This window comes from Hypanus sabinus, chromosome 16 (assembly GCF_030144855.1).
Source record: "Hypanus sabinus isolate sHypSab1 chromosome 16, sHypSab1.hap1, whole genome shotgun sequence".
Lineage (NCBI taxonomy): Eukaryota > Metazoa > Chordata > Chondrichthyes > Myliobatiformes > Dasyatidae > Hypanus > Hypanus sabinus.
Window position 1 is genome coordinate 33,617,113 of NC_082721.1, and position 16,345 is coordinate 33,633,457.

Genomic DNA, 16,345 nt, shown 5'->3' on the forward strand with positions numbered 1-16,345 from the left:
GAGCTGCTGGGCGATTTATGCACGAACGGTGTTTCCCTCTCACGCCGGGGACCCCTGAGGGGAGGAGAAGCTTCAGTCTCCGTCCCTCCCTTTCTCGATCCCCCCCATCTTGTTCCTCTCCACCCCCCGCCCGACGTCGCTCAGCAAAGCAGAGCCAGCGCACTTCTCGGGGTCCGGGTTTGCTCCCCAGGAATCAATGCAGCACGACAACAAACACTACCGCCGCAGAATGGCAGCCTCCCCAATGGCTGTATGGCGTGCGGACTCCCCCTTTAATCCCACCCACCCGCAGCCCGGCTTCTCTGTCCCCAGCTCTCCGGGATCACATCCCTCGCCTTGTTCTCAATTCACTGCATGAATCTAAGTGGCTTCTCCAATTTTGTATTCAATTTTGTCAACTTAGTTAATCTTCAAAACACTTGTTTTTGTATCGCTTTCCCCCTGTGCGTTACTGTCTTTCCCTTTGTCTGTCTCGCCCCCCTCTCTTTCTCTTACCCTCTCTCTGCCCCCCCCCCCCCCATTCATTCCTCGTCCTCCAAAGCCATCAGTGACCGCATAACTTTAAAGCTCGCTCGCTCGCAGCAGGTTTGAAGCCCGGACTCAATCGCCACTGATCAGCCAATGACAATCTCAAGCCGCAGCACTGGTCTGGGTGTGAGCCGGAGCTTGCCCACTCCGTCCGCCTCCTGCTCTCGGATCCCCTTCACCGCCTCGCACGGGGACTGGACATGGAGACCAGGGACAGACTGTGGCCTCTGCTCGGGGTCCTGCATGCCTTCCTGAGCCTCTGCCACCCTCACCCCGAACCCTGCCACATCCTTAGCCGGATCGGACACACGGTGCGCCTGGGAACCGTCTTGCCCACTCCACGGAAGGCTGAGCTTCAACAGGCGCTGGTGGAAGCTGCGGACTCGGCGCTCAGGGGGAACCTGCTGCCCTATAACCTGAGCCTGGAGATGGTCCACGGCCAGGCGTGGCAGCCCGATCCCCAGTCGCTCCTGCAGTCCATCTGCCAGTCGGTGGTGGTCCGGGGAGTCACGGCTGTACTGGCGTTCCCGCAGTCCACGGAACAACTTACTCAGATGGACTTCTTATCTTCTTTCCTGGACATCCCGTTCATTAGTATAATGGAGCAAGGAGAGACGCTAAGGACCGGGGTAAGTGGCGAGAAGTTGCCCAACTTCACGCGCACACTTTGCTTCCTAATCGACCGGGTGGAAATATCTAAGTTATATTGTGTTAAGAAGTGCAACGTCCGGTTGAGGTTACAGGGCAGGGTGGGGAGCAAACTGGTTTCGATAGCGTTGATGAGGCTTTCCCAGTCGAGCCTGTACCAGTTTTGTGCAAAAACAAGCTCGCGTGTCGCACTCCTCCATCGCCCGGGAAATCGTGACATTTCACACAGCTTTCTTTTGAAATACCTTTATTCAGTCCACTCACCAACCCACTTACTCGCCGTGCATAACCATTTCCTTTACTGTGAAAGTATGTTAGGAGATAACGAATCGGGTCGTCTGCCCTGGACATCGAGATCTGTTGAACTCCCGAGGTTCGCTCGCTGAGTTTAATTCAGACCTTTCCAGAAGACATTGTCTCATTTCGGTTTGCAAATAGAATTACAAGTAATTAACTTTGGGTAATTATATCTTAATCAACGAGTGATTTAAACGTGAGAGCCCAATTCCACCTACGTGTTTACTGTAAATCAGTTCGTGGTCTGGTTAGACTGGAACCTACTACATGTGTGGGTGCGGGGTGTAAGGAGCGAACAGCACGTATTAGTTTTAAGTAAATGAAACAGTTTCATATTGGCTGGTATAATAGATGGTTTCGCTGATACATTTTAAGCCAGTAGTGGATTTAAGGTAACACAGTATTTGTAAATGAAAACTGCGTTTGTTGATCTGTTTACCTGAGCATTGGAGATGTGATTGAATTTTTGAAATATTTTCCTTACTCTTAAAATGACTTACTCCATCGCTTAACCAATGTTCCAGTAATTTTATTAGTAACCAAAGTAATCCGACAAGACTCTTCGTAAGGCTACGAGAGGCGAGGGGATTTATATATGGAGATATGTTCACAATTCTAGTCTGGATTCCCGATGCTCCGTAATTGATAGAGAGAAAACTAGATTGACGTCCCCAGCAAAGGGTATTGCGGTATACCACTTAACCCGATGGGGAGGAAGAGAGAGAAGGGAGGACCTCATTCTCTCGCGGCTACTTTGCGATCCAAGCGAAAAGCCCCTTTGTTATTGGCCGCGCAGGAGAGACTTCACACTCCGTATATTACTGTTGCTTCGCATAACTTTTGACCTAATTTTTTAATATACAGCACCTCCCTTCGATAGACTCAGTGGTCAATTGTACAGCCCAACGTGTATTTATATCGGGAAAGCCTTGAATTTATTGAAGGGCCTGTAAGAGTTTGAGACAGGGTGACAGTAGCCACCAGATTTGCTGCCACTGTTCATTCCCTGGTCTTGAGTATTATGCTGTTAAAAAGTGACTGAGTGAGCTTCACGTATGAATCAACTAACTCTCTAGACTGGAATAATAGAATAGTGGTGGGGATTAGTTCAATCGCTGCAAAAGATGGAGCCTACACACCACGGCATCTCCGGATATCTGAAGCCCCAGTCACCCCCACTGAGTGGAAGTTCAAACACCAATCCATGGCATAAAAAAGGTTGGGAACCCCTGCCCTAGAGCCACTTGCCCACCCTGAAGGCACAGGACATGAAGGCTATTAAACTCACTTGCTGGGATGGCTACACTTGAAGACGGCTCACTACTACCCTGAGGGCCATCAGAAATGACTCAGATCCTGAAAGTAAAATTTTAGAAACTAGATCCCAAAGGTATTTAGCTAGGGGATTAAGTTTCTCAAGTTTCTCTGCCTCTTTCCCTGAGTGTCAGTAGCCTTTTTTGACTAGAGACATCATAGATAATCCAGATCTTTTTCCCTCAGAAAAGCTCATTTCCCAGCAGGAGTCCTCATCTTAATTGTGGGAATCCCGATGTATTTTACACCTCCTACCCATCTCCGGCACAGTGAAATTTGGTTAGCAGCTTTGAATCCATGAATGGATAGCTTTTCATTAAAATAGTAGCATCAATAAACGTCACTAGAGTGAGCTTTGATTAACCAAGTAGTAATCATGCTAGTTGGTACCACATGGAATTAACTAGATTTCTTTTAAGGCGATAAAATATTGCAGCAGTAACATGGCACAGTGTGAGTGATAAATGACTGTGTGTTTAGTTTAGGTATTTTATACTTCAGTATTTCACATGCTAATTATTAAAATGCCCTTTGGCTAGGTTCCTGGTGCAGTCCTGGGGAAATGCCAGACAGTGTCATCATTGCAGTTGTGTAAAATGGAGCAGAACTATAACTCACACTGCAATCACTCCATGCACTGGTCAAATCTATTTGGTTTTATTTCTGTACTGCTCCATTCAGATGCAATGTGACTTAATAAACCATCCTGTGATCATGGGCAATGGTCATCAGCTAATACCTTCTCATCGGGGCTCTGACAGTGTATGCATTCAAAACTATCATTTATTTTCATACGTGGATTTGATCTAGCAGCGTTCCTGGTTTCTGGGGTGATCCTAGAGGACTAGAAAACCAGGAGTGACCCATTACTAGGAGCACAACAGAAAACATTGTTTGGACATTAAGACCAACTCCTGTCACTGACAAAATGCAGCAATTCATTTTAAAATAATAGCAGGGCATTCAGAAAATAACAAGACTGTCATGCATAGTTAACATAGAATTATCAAAGGGAAATCAAGAATACCTGGACAATGCTATTTCATCTATTTATAGTGATCTTGATCCCGCTCTTACACAAAACAACTTCTACTGGGGAACATTTAGTAGCAGTGAATAAGATTAGAGAGCACTGAAGCCAATTGTAATCTTTTCACTACTACCCTAGCTGGGAACAGCAAATGGCATGAATAAACCTGCTCACTCTGATCCTGATTGATTCTGTGTAATACTGATTAAACCTGGCTCTGAATGCTTCTGTGAAGCTTTCAATGGCTTTGTGGCAAAGATTAAAATCACCTTAAAGAGTGCCCATGCCTGATCAAATGATGATCAATTCTAGTTTCTGTATGCTCAGCAAAATTTGATATTTTATTAGATTCTCATTTACTATGTTGTCCCTTATGAAGATTGTTAACTGTGGCTAACAGCAGCCAGCTGTTGTATATTGACCTATGTAAACATTCACTTTGGCAGGCTCTGTGCCGCTGCAAACCAGCTGGTAAATGAACAATTTCAGATCCATCTTCAGAGGCACAGGAGACTACAGAAGCTGGGATCTGGATAAAAAAAATATATCACCTGCAATCTGACTCACTGATTTCTTCCAACAGCTTGTGTTAAATTTTAGATTAAGTCCATATTGGGTTTGGCTTATCAGACATGGTGCTGGTGCACTGTCAGAAAAAAACAGAAAGAAGTAGCTTGGCCAGGATTCCCAATCCCATTTACTATCTAATAGCACCTACTGGAAATGAGAGCCAATATAATTGGTTGAGCGTAGGATGAATATTCAGGACGGTGAGCAGCAGGGCACTGAGGAGTGTGGTAGAACAAAGGGATCTGGGAATACAGGTCCATAATTCTTTGGAAGTGGTGTCACTGGCAGATAGGGTTGTAGAGGAAGCTTTTGGCACATTGGGCTTCACAAATCAAAGTATTGAGTACAGAAGATAGTATGGTATGTTGAAGTTGTGTAAGACATTGGTGAGGCCTAATTTGGAGGATTGTGTGCAGTTTTGGTCACCTACCTACAGGAAAGATGCAAATAAGGCTGAAAGAGTACAGAGAAAAGCTACAAGGATGTTGCTGGGTCTGGATGACCCGAGTTATAAGGAGAGATTGAATAGGTTAGGACTTTATTCCTTTGAACGTAGAAGGTTGAGAGGAGATTTAACAGAGGTGTACAAAATTATGAGGGGTATGGATAGGGTAAATACAATCAGGATTTTTCCCACTGAGGGGCTACAACTGCAGGTCATGGGTTAAAAGTGAAAGGTGAAGGTTTTAGGGGGAACATGAGGGGAAATTTCTTCACTCAGAGTTGTGAGAGTGGAACGAGCTCAATTTCAACATTTAAGAGAAGTTTGGATAGGTATGTAGATAGTAGGGGTATGGAGGGCTATGGTCCCAGTGCAGGTGGATGGGAGTAGACAGTTTAAATAGTTTGGCACAGACTAGATGGGCTGAAAGGCCTGTTTCAGTGCAGTACTTTTCTGTGACTCTAAGATTAAACAGAAGTGAGACCCGTCACATTCTCTAAAATTGAAACTGATGGCTAACAAATCTTTTCTGAACGATTGTGTAATTGTATCTATGGTGTCAAAAGCCTTATTACTAATGCTGAGAGAAGAACCTCAGATGGGAAATCAGATTTTCTCAAATGCCATGCTGATAAAATCAAAGGATTACACCCGGTGCAGAATAGGCCATTTGGCTCAACTAGTCCATGCCAGTTTGATGCTCCTGTTTATGCACCTCCCGAATTTCCCTATCTACATCTATCAATATGATCCTCTATTCTTTTCTGCCTCATTTTTTTGTCCAATGTTGTGTGTGTGTGTGTGTGTGTGTGTGTGTGTGTGTGTGTGTGTGTGTGCGTGCGCTTCCTGGTGGAGTCGTCAGGGCTCCGTTATGACAAGTTCTTTGCACCGACGTGTCTTGGGCATCTGAGTTGCTCCCAGGCACGGATGGAGAGCGTGCAAGTGAGCCGGCCGGATTTGAACTCGAGTCCTCCCGCCCCGGAGTCCAGCTGCCGGTGTATATGTACTTCTTGCTTCAACCACCTTGTGTCCAAATTTAAATCTTTCTTTGGTGAAAGAATTACTTTTATATTACTTGACAGGGTTGTAGTAAATGAATAAAAGAGCCTTGAAGTACAACACAGCAATCACTAAAACTGTTTATTAATGTTTTCATTGGATTTTCTATCCAAATGTCAACTTGATTGACAGGCTAATTGGGACATTCCTCAAAGCAAGGCGACATCTGTGAAGGAGGGGTGAGCGTTTGGGGATGGGTTGGGGGGAGGATAATGCTGTAAAGAGTGAAGGAAAGGGTATCATGATATGAAAGGGAGATACGAGGCACTGGAGTCAGCAAGGTTGCAGTGTGTGACTCTGATTATGACAGCGTTATGTACATTGAGGGATGTCATTTAATTTCTCGAGGCTGGCCAAGTTTTTCATTTTGGGAGCAGAACTGTAAATTTTAATGCCTGGTGGATCATCTGCCTCTGAATCAGAATCAAGCTTATTATCACTGACTTATATGATGTAAAATTTCTTGTTTTGTAGTTGCAGTACAGTGCAAAGACATACAAATTACTATAAATCACTACATAAATATTGCAAAAGAAAAATGAATAACAATGTAGCGTTTATGGGTTCATGTGGAAGGAAAGAAGCTGTTTGCAAATCACTGTTTAGGTCTTCAGGTTCCTGTACCATCTCCCTTGAGGTCAGTAATGAGAAAGGTCACACCCTATATGGTGAGGGTCCTTAGTTCTGGATGCCATCTTTTTGAGGCATTGCCTCTTGAAGATATTCTTGATGGTGGAGATGGTTGTGCCCATGATGGAGCTGGCTGAATGTACCTCTGCAAAGTTTTGTGATGTTCTGTACCACGCTGTGATGCAACCATTGAGAATGCCCTCCATCATACATTTCAGAAATTTGCAGAGTCTTTGGGGATATACCAGATCTCTTTAAACTGCTGAGCTGCTGGCATGCCTTCTTCATGATTGCATCAACGTAGGGTTCAAGATAGACACTCTGAGAAGCTGACACTCGGGAACTTGAAGCTGCTCACCCTTTCTATTACTGACTCCTCAGTGGGGGGTGCTGTGTGCTCTCCCAACTTCCCCCTCCTGAAGTCCACACTCAGTACTTTGGCCTTGCTGACACTGAGAACCCCAGTTGGAACATACCCCATCTTTACTTACCAAAAGCTACGTTTGACCCACTTTTCCCTTCTCCCTGGGGTAGTCACCCGGTGATTCCTGAAATGTATCTGCTCAGTTCACTGCTGCTGAAATTAATTCCACATTGTCACCATTCTCCAGGGACAGAAGTTAATTTTTTTCAAGGCTCAGACAAAGCATTCAAAATAGTCCGAAATATAATAAAGCCACTAAGAAATGGAAGTACCCAATCCCCTAAAGAGATTTCCCTCAATAACACACTCTCCAGAGCAGGCTGATCAGAATCAGAATGAGATTTAATATCACCAACATATGTCATGAAACTTGTTAGCTTTGTGGCAGCAGTACAATGAAATACATGAAATAAATAAGGAACTAGTGCTTTGTCGATGTTAATGGTGAATAAACTCTTCTCAGGCTTCCAGCCAAGTACAGGTATCAATTTTAACCAACATTTCAATAACAAACTCTGCCATCTTAATCAGGGATTATGCCAGGGCATGTCCAGTCCGGCGGTACTTATACTCCTGCCATCCGTCCCTCCTGATTGGTTAGTGCTCATCCAATCAAGTTTCCGCTGTCCCACTTTGTTTACAATCAAATTCCAGTGCTTCAACAGAGACCTTCGTCTTTGTTAAAATTCTTTTCTTCTAGTTTTATTTCAATGACTTTCTTCACTGGGTGCTCCCAAAAGCCATTGGTGTGGCACAGTAGTTTTGTAGGTCAATCTTATGGCCATTGTGAATGCAATGTTCTGCTACTGTTGATTACCGCTGAAGACGAAGATCTTGCTCTAAGTAGGAACTGGAATTTGATTATAAACAAGGTGGGACAGCAGAAACCTGATTGGATGAGGGGAACCAATCAGGAAGGACAGACAAGGGGGGTATAAGTACCACCAAATTAGACATGCTCTGGCATAATCCCTGATGAAGATGATAGAGTTTATCTTTGAAACGTTGGTTAAAATTTATACCTGTACCCGACTGGAAGCCAAAGAAGAGTTTATTCATGATAAATATATTTTTAAATGAATTACGGTATATGTATATAAATACGTAGAACAGAAACAGAAGTAAAAAAAAAAGTAGACGTAGTGTTCATGGGTTCAATGTCCATTTTGAAATTGGATGGCAGATTGCCTGCACCCCTGTTCTTTTTTTTTAAAAAAAGAGATAAAACCTACTTTTGCCTGGTGTTTCTCATGATGTTAGATGTTCTAAAGCTCCTTATAGCAAATGAAGTACTTTTGAAGGGTAGAAGATTTTGGCACAGAAAGACACATAAATACTAAAGCAAATATCCGTTCAAACATTAGAACCAGATTTGTTTCGTATTAGCCCTATGCAATTTAAATGAGTTCCAAATCAAATAAAATTAAATATTAAAATGACATTAGTTCACTTTGCCTGATAGTCTACTCTTTCCTAAAAAGTTTCTTCCTTCATGTATAGATAACCCAAGTTTATGTTTAAAGAATATTTTTAAGATTTTAAACTCTTTTTCCTCCTCTCTGAAGATTGGCACATCTTAAAAATGCCATTGTTAGATGGATGTTACTCTGGATTATTGTGTTTGTTGAATGTATGACTTCAAATCAGGCTGGGATTCATGCAATGCCCTTTATGGTTCAACTGTGACTCGCATGAAGAATGGTTATTTGAATGGGGTGCCAGAAGAAGCGAAGCACAAGGGAGAATAAGTCATCTGCAGAAGAGGGAAACATATTTTGGTAACAAATCTGATCAATTAAAGTATATAAAATCAACTTTCATTATACATTTAAAAATATTGTGGTCTTGGAGAGGACTGTGTTTATCTGATGATGTCACATCTGAGGGAATTTATGTCCTTGTCACCAGTCTCTGACTATCAGACCAGATGTTGTATTTGTTAGAATTCTGTAGCACTGATTGCTTGAACTAAGTGCAAAAGCAAATAATCCAAGCAACGTGTAAAGTGTATTTTCTTCCACCCTTTCCCCGCCTCGTCTTTCTAATTCAGAGACTGTAATTTGCACAACTAAGATTGATACAGACATCATAATGTGTATGGTTGTCTGGGGTTCGGACAGAAGGTTCATTCCCATCCATCACTTTCTGTATGTAATAAAAGAAATTAAGTGTCATGGATGTTGTTTTTGAGTCAGACGACTGGTTTATGTATGTGATATTAGGAGAAAGAGAATTTATGTCCTTGGTCTAGACTAGTTTACTACATGTTTCCGCAGCAGGATTTCATTGTTAGATTGTTAAAATGTACAAAATAAGTTAAAGCATTTACCTTGACACTCAGTATCCACCTGTACACCTGTTCATTAGTACAAATATCTAATCAGCCAAGCATGTGCTAGCAACTCAACGCATAGAAGTATGCTGACATGGCCAGTTCAGTTCAAATATCAGAGTGGAGAAGTGTGATCTAAGTGAATTTGACCGTGGAATGATTGTTGGTGCTAGGCGGGATGGTTAGGGCATCTCAGAAACTGCTAATCTCCTGGGATTTTCATGCACAATAGACTCTAGAGCATTCAGAGAATAGTGTGAGAAACAAAAACATCCAGGGATTGGCAGCTCTGTGGGTGAAAATGCTTTGTTACTGAGAGAGGGCAGAGGAGAGTGGGCAGACTGGTTCAAGCTGACAGGGAAGTGACAGTAATCAAATAACCACATGTTACAACAGTGGTGTGCAGAAGAGCATCTCTGGACACGCAACATGTCCAACCTTGAAGTGGACGGGCTACAGCATCAGAAGACCACGAGCGTACACTCAGTGGCCACTTTATTTGGCACAGGAGGCACATGACAAAGTGGCCATGGAGTGTATTTCCAGCTATCAGATTTTCTTTCCTTGAATGATTCCAATTTATAATTACATTTAGATGCCTAAAATTGTATAATTGAATGTTATTTTCCTTTAAGCTTCTCATTTTATAGGCCAGTGTCACTTTTCAATTCTACTTATTCCGATGGACGTGTGGCAGCTTAGTAAAGGGCAGGGGGCTGTGATTTTAGCTTCCTTGTCTATTAGATATGTGCTCCGTGAGATTCTATCATCATGTCAAACTCCACAGAGCAAGCACCGACATTTGCATAAGATTGTAAGACCAGAAGATATAGGACCATGCTTTTCAAGTCTACTCTGTCATTTAATCAGAACTGATCTGTTTATTTTCAGCCCTACTTTTTAACCCCCTCCCTTCACCCCTTTGCCAATCAAGAACCAGGTCAGTCTCTGCCTCATATGCACCCAACGATATGCTTCCACAGCCCCCCGTAGAAATAAATTCCACAGATTCACTGCCATCTGGCTGAAAAAAGTTCCTTCTCACCTCAGTTTTAAGAGTATGGTTGTTTATACTAAGGCTGTGTCCTCGGATCATAGGCTCTGACACTGATGGAAGCATTCTATCCAGGTCCTTCTGTACTTGGTAGGTTTCAATGAGATCCACCTTATCCTGAATTCCATCACCTTCTCCTCAGATATTAATCCTTTCTTTCCAGTATCATTCCTGTGAACCTCCTCTGGACACTCCCCAGGCCCAAACTTGCTCCCATTGTTATGATTTGACCATTACCTTATAAAGCCTTATCCTTTCTTTTATATTCTAATCCTCTCAAAATAAATGTTAACATTACATTTGCCTTCTTTACTATACCTGCAAACTAGCCTTAAGGAAATCTTGAATGAGGACTCTCCAGTCACTTTTCCCCTCCAATTCTGAATTTACTCCTCATTTGGAAAATCACCTAACCCGACACTTTCCTATGCTATATTCTATCTGCCCATTCTTTGCCTTCTTCCCCAACCTGTCCACGTCCCTCTCCAAACCCCCTGGCTCCCTCCACAACACTACTTCCCCTTGTCTTATCTTTGCATTGTCTGCAGACTTGGCCAGAATACCAACAGTTTCTTCACCCAGATCATTAATATATATAAAGTGAAAAGCTGTGGTCCCAACACTAACCCTGCGGAACTCCACTAGGGAATTCCCATGGAGGGGTTTGTTTTATCCCCACCCCTCTGTGTCTTGTTCCAGTCAACCAGACTTCTACCCGTGCTAGTACCTTGCCTCTAATACCATGGGCTCTGGGCTCTTATCTTGTTTAGGAACCTCATGCGCAGCATCTTCTCAAAGGCCTTTTGAGCTCTCTGACAATCCAAGCAAATAACATTTATTGTGTCTCCATTGTCTAATGCTGCTAGTTACCTCTTTAAAGAATTCTAAAACATTTGTCAGGCAACATCTCCCTTTACTGACATTATCCTATTTTATCATGTACTTCGAAGCACTTCAAAATTTCATCCTTAATAATGGGCTCTAAAACCTTACCAATCAGTGAGTTCAGGTTAACTGGCATATAATTTCCTGTCTTTTGTCTCCTTTCCTTCATAAACAGGCGTCTCACTTCTGTAGTCTTCCAGTCCTCTGGGACTCTTCTTGACTCCAGTGATTCTTGGAAAATTATGAAGCTTAATGCGTAATACAGCTCTTTTCCCATTAGATTAATTACCTTCATCTAAGATTTCTCAGGTCTGGGAACTATTCAGTGTGCACAGGGGTAAATCTGGAGCTAAACTATCTCACCTTATCAACACTACCAGTGCAGAGCAGTGCCAAGATTATCCATACCTGGGTAGCTAGTAGCTGACCTACAAATTAATGCATTAATCAAACAATCTGATTTCTTTAATAAGCCAAACTGGCTGGTGAGAATCCAATATAATTTTGTACATAGTGACTGTGGCTAGTTTAGATATTGGATAGCTGAGACTGACATATAGGATGACTAGGTTCAGATTTCCATTGTTAACCTTCTTTTCTTGAAGCCATTTCAATGTAAGAGATAAAAAAGATAACGATCATCTCTACTATATTCTACTTCTTTATTAGTTAATTATCTGGATTGAGGATGACTTACTTCCATTCCAGGTTTTTGGTTTCTAAGGTAGTAAATGAGGCCAATGTGTGAACTGCAGACATTTAAACACATGGGGCAGGAGTGTCTGACAGGATGGGCGGTTGGTAGTTTGTGAGGTGGCCTGCTTTTCCTAGCAATCTGATGCATGGATTCAAAGTTCTCAGTCATTTCAAATGCTTCTTCTGCACCTAGAGCAATTGTAGTCTAGGGACCTCCAAGGCTCAATGGCAAGGTTACATTTCTGCAAAAGTCTTTGCGTGCACCCTTGAGTCTTTTCCCCTGTTTGCCTGCTAGTCTCTTCCCATGGCAGGACTTCCTTCTTAGAGAGCTTGATATTGAGGATGAAAGTACACAGCTTGAGCAAAATAACTAACTGTAACTAGGGTCACGCTATTGGGAATGTTGGCCTATGACACTGATATTGTGCTGCTGATTTTTCCAGTGAATATGGAGTATCTTACAGAGGCTGTGCTGCTACCTTGAAGTGACTGCTGCAAGTAGTGCAGGTCTCAGAAATATATGAGATCAGGTGGAGGGGAGGGAGCATCTCTTCTGATCAGTACGCTATAAGCTTTGTGCCGAGTTTGAGGTCTTGTTCTTTCCTCGAGGCACCAAAGGTTGTACTGTTGCATTGAAACCAGTGGTGAATTTCATTGTCGATGTTTCCCTGTGCCCTGAAGAAACTCCTCACTCTTCAGGGTCTCTCCATGAATTGTGGCAGTGTGATGCAGCAGGAGTAGGTTAGTTTATCTTGTTGATGGCCTCTTTTGCATGAGTCAGTGATGAATTGGAGCTTTACCTCTGAAGGCGTGAAACTACAAATATCGGCTGCTCATTGCAGCTTGGCCGCCAAGGCTCAATGACATTGGTTCTGGAGTAAAGCTGCAGTATAGTGTTCTCCATTAGGTCTGAAGATGGTTGTACTATCATGGCTGGTGTTTCTCCCAGCACTCCACTCTTGGAGTTATCACACAGTGAAGATGGTGCCTACTCTGTCTGTAGATTGGGGATCCTAACCTTTTTTTGTGCCATGGACCAATACCATTAAGCAAGGGGTCTGTGGACCCCAGGATGGGTACTCTTGCTCTAGATGGACACAATTCAGATCTTTAGCTACTGGGAGAAGGTGGTTGAGGAGAACTCTGGTGTTGGTAGATCGCAGAGACTTACTTCTGGAGTTACCATAATATCTGGAGTACGCATCTCTGAAGTTCTCCTACAAATCTTCCACTTCCCAGACGTGGAGAGTACAATTGTGGATTTGTGACTGAAGTTCTTTGCTGTGAATTTTAATATTTCAGGGGCAACGCCATCCTTGTGTAACAACCATCTTGTTTCGTCGGAAAAATTGGCAACACCCTTGGTGCATCTGCACACCAGCAATCAGAGCAAGGAATCGCAAAGACATCCAAGGACCTTTGGCTCATATGGGAGACTGAGGAAATGATACATAGGAGTTACAGGGAGGTAATCACCCCTAGGTTGGAGGAGGCAGTTAACTGTGCGACTGTCAGGAGATGAAAGGGAAATGGGCATTTAGTGCAGAAGACCCGTGTAGCGGTTCCCCTCAATAATATGTATACCACTTTGGATACTGTCGAGGCGGACGACCTACTGGGGGTGGGGGGGGAGGGGGAGATGTAGCAACCGGCTCTCTGGCACTGAGTCTGGTCCTGTGGCTCAGAAAGGAATGGATATGAAGAGGACTACAATGGTGGTAGGAGATTCCATAGTCAGAGGAATAGAGACTAGATCTGTGGGCATGATAGAGACACCCGGATATTATGTTGTCTCCAAAGTGCCAGGGTCAGGGATGTCTTGGATCAGGTCCATGACATTCTAAAGAGGGAGGGTAAGCAGCCAGAAGTCTTGGTACATATTGGCACCAATGATGTAGGTAGGAAAGGTGAGGAAGTCCTGAAGAGAGATTTTATGGAGTTAGGTAGAAAGATGAAAAATAGGACCTCCAGGGTAGAAATCTCTGGTTTGTTGACTGTGCTTTCTTGCGAGGGCAAGAATAGGATGATTTGGCAACTAGTGCAGGGGCAGGGTTTCAGGTTTATGAACCATTGGGATCTCTTCTGGAGAAGGTACGATCTGTACAAAAGGGATGGGTCACACCCGAACCCGAGGGGTACGAAATTCCTTGCAGGCAGATTTGCTAGAGCTGTTCAGGAGGGTTTAAACTAATTTGACAGGGGGATGGGTTCTGGAGTGGTAGTGCTGAGGATGAGGTAGTGGTTTACAAACTGACGCAGTGTGTAGTGAGACTGCTAACTAGGAGAGGCTGATGAACGGGCAAGGTTGCAGTCAACAGGATGGTTGCAATGTAAAACACAGACAAAATCATAAAGAATGAATACAGGAGTGAAGGTGTTATATTTGAATGTGTGCAGTATATGGAATAAGGTAAATGAACGTAGCACAGTTACAGATTAGCTTGTATGACATTGCGGGCATCACTGAATCGTGGCTGAAAGAAGATTATAGCTGGAAGCTTAACGTCCAAGGATACACATTGTATTGAAAGGACAGGAAGGTAGGCAGAGGGGGAGGAATGGCTCTGTTGGTAAAACAATTAAATCAAATCATTAGAAAGAGGTGACACAAGGTCAGAAGGTATAGAATTGTTGTGGGTAGACCTATGAAACTGCAAGGGTAAAGAGACCCTGGTAGGAGTTATATACAGATCCCCAAACAGTAGTAGTTGTGATCTACAAATTACAATGGGAGATAGAAAATGCATGCCAAAAGGGCAATGTTATGATAGTCATGGGGGGTTTCAATATGCAAGTAGATTGGGAAAATCAGGTTGCTGATTTTTCAGAATGTCTATGAGACGGCTTTTTAGAGCAGCTCATGGTTGAGCCGACTAGGGGATCAGCTATTCTGGATTAGGTGTTGAGCAATGAAGTGGAATTGATTAAAGAATCTTCATTTTCTTTCTTTTATTGATTTAAAAAAATGAATAGATACAAATCAGGGGAGAAGTTATATCAAATACATAATGCAATAAACATACAAAACAATCAAAAGGATGTATATTGTCAAAGTCATGTGAGTGTTATATTGGACTATTATATATAAAGAACCACAACTCCTCTTGGCAATTCATACAAAAGAAAAAACTGGAAAGTTTTTTATAATTAAGAGAAAAAAAACCGTTAAACTAACCTAAAACAAAAAAAAAGAGGACTGGGTAGTCCATTTGAGGATAAAATTACAAAAGAAAAAAGAAAACATCCTTCTGATCAGATCTGAAACTTCGCGGAGAGAGAAATAAAAGTATATTAAAAAATTTTTAAAAAATCTTTTACCTAAAAAAAGGTAGAAAAAAATTAGATCATATGAAAATATTGAATAAAAGGTCGCCAGGTTTGCTCAAATTTAAAAGATGTATCGAATGTCTGACTTCTAATTTTCTCCAAGCTTAAACAAGACATAATGGAGGAGAGTAAAAAAAAACAGTAGGTGGATTAGAAACTTTCCAGTATAACAAGATAGCTCTCCTGGCCAATAAAGTTGAAAAGGCTATCACATGTTGAGTGGAAGCAGGAACACTTCCTGCTTTCTTTGGAATAATCCCAAAGTTTGCCGTAAGTGAATTAGGTTTTAAGTCCACACTTATGACTTTTGATAACATTCTAGAAACATCTCTCCAAAAATTATTTAACTTTGTACAGGACCAAAACATATGAGTTAGGGTGGCCACCTCAGCATTACATCTATCATTGGTGGGATTTATATTAGAAAAAATGCGCGCTAGTTTATCTTTTGACTTAAGGAATCTTAATGTAAGGGAACCCTTAGGGTCCAGTGATCATAATATGATAGAATTCACCCTGCAACTTGAGAAGGAGAAGCTAAAGTTAGATGTATCAGTATCGTAGTGGAGTAAAGGGAATTACAGAGGATTGAGAGAGAAGCTGCCTAAAATTGATTGGAAGGGAACACTAGCAGGGATAATATCAGAACAGCAATGGCTGGAATTTCTGGGAGCAATTCAGAAGATGCAGGACGAGATGGGCTACTACCCAATGTCCTGAAAGAGGTGACTGCAGAGATTGTAGAGATTGATCTTTCAAGAATCAATTGATTCTGGCATAGTTCTCGAGGAATGCAAATTCACAAATGTCACTCCAAGAAGAGCGTGAGGCAGAAGAAAGGAAACTATAGGCTAGGTAGTCTGGCCTCAGTCATTGCAAAGATGATGGAGTTGATTGTTATGGATGTGGTTTTGGGATAATTGGAGGCTCATGATAAAATAGGCCATAGTCAGCATGGTTTCCTTAAGGGAAAATCTTGCCTGACAAATCTACGTCAAATCTAAATTTCTGTTATACGTCAATGACTTGAATGATGGAATTGATGGCTTTGAGGCCATTTTTGAAGACAATAAGAAGGTAAGGGGAGGTGTAGATAGTTTTGAGGGAGC

At 42.5% G+C, this 16,345-nt stretch overlaps 1 protein-coding gene across 1 annotated transcript in view; it reads left to right on the top strand.

Annotated features, from left to right (window-relative positions):
• Positions 1-728: 728 nt before the first annotated feature.
• Positions 729-16,345, top strand: part of grin3bb (glutamate receptor, ionotropic, N-methyl-D-aspartate 3Bb) — a 94,577-nt gene continuing 78,960 nt past the window's right edge. Inside the window, exon 1 of the mRNA XM_059992410.1 lies at positions 729-1,157. Within this exon, the coding sequence (XP_059848393.1) occupies positions 729-1,157 (429 nt within the window). The remainder of the gene's footprint in view (positions 1,158-16,345) is intronic.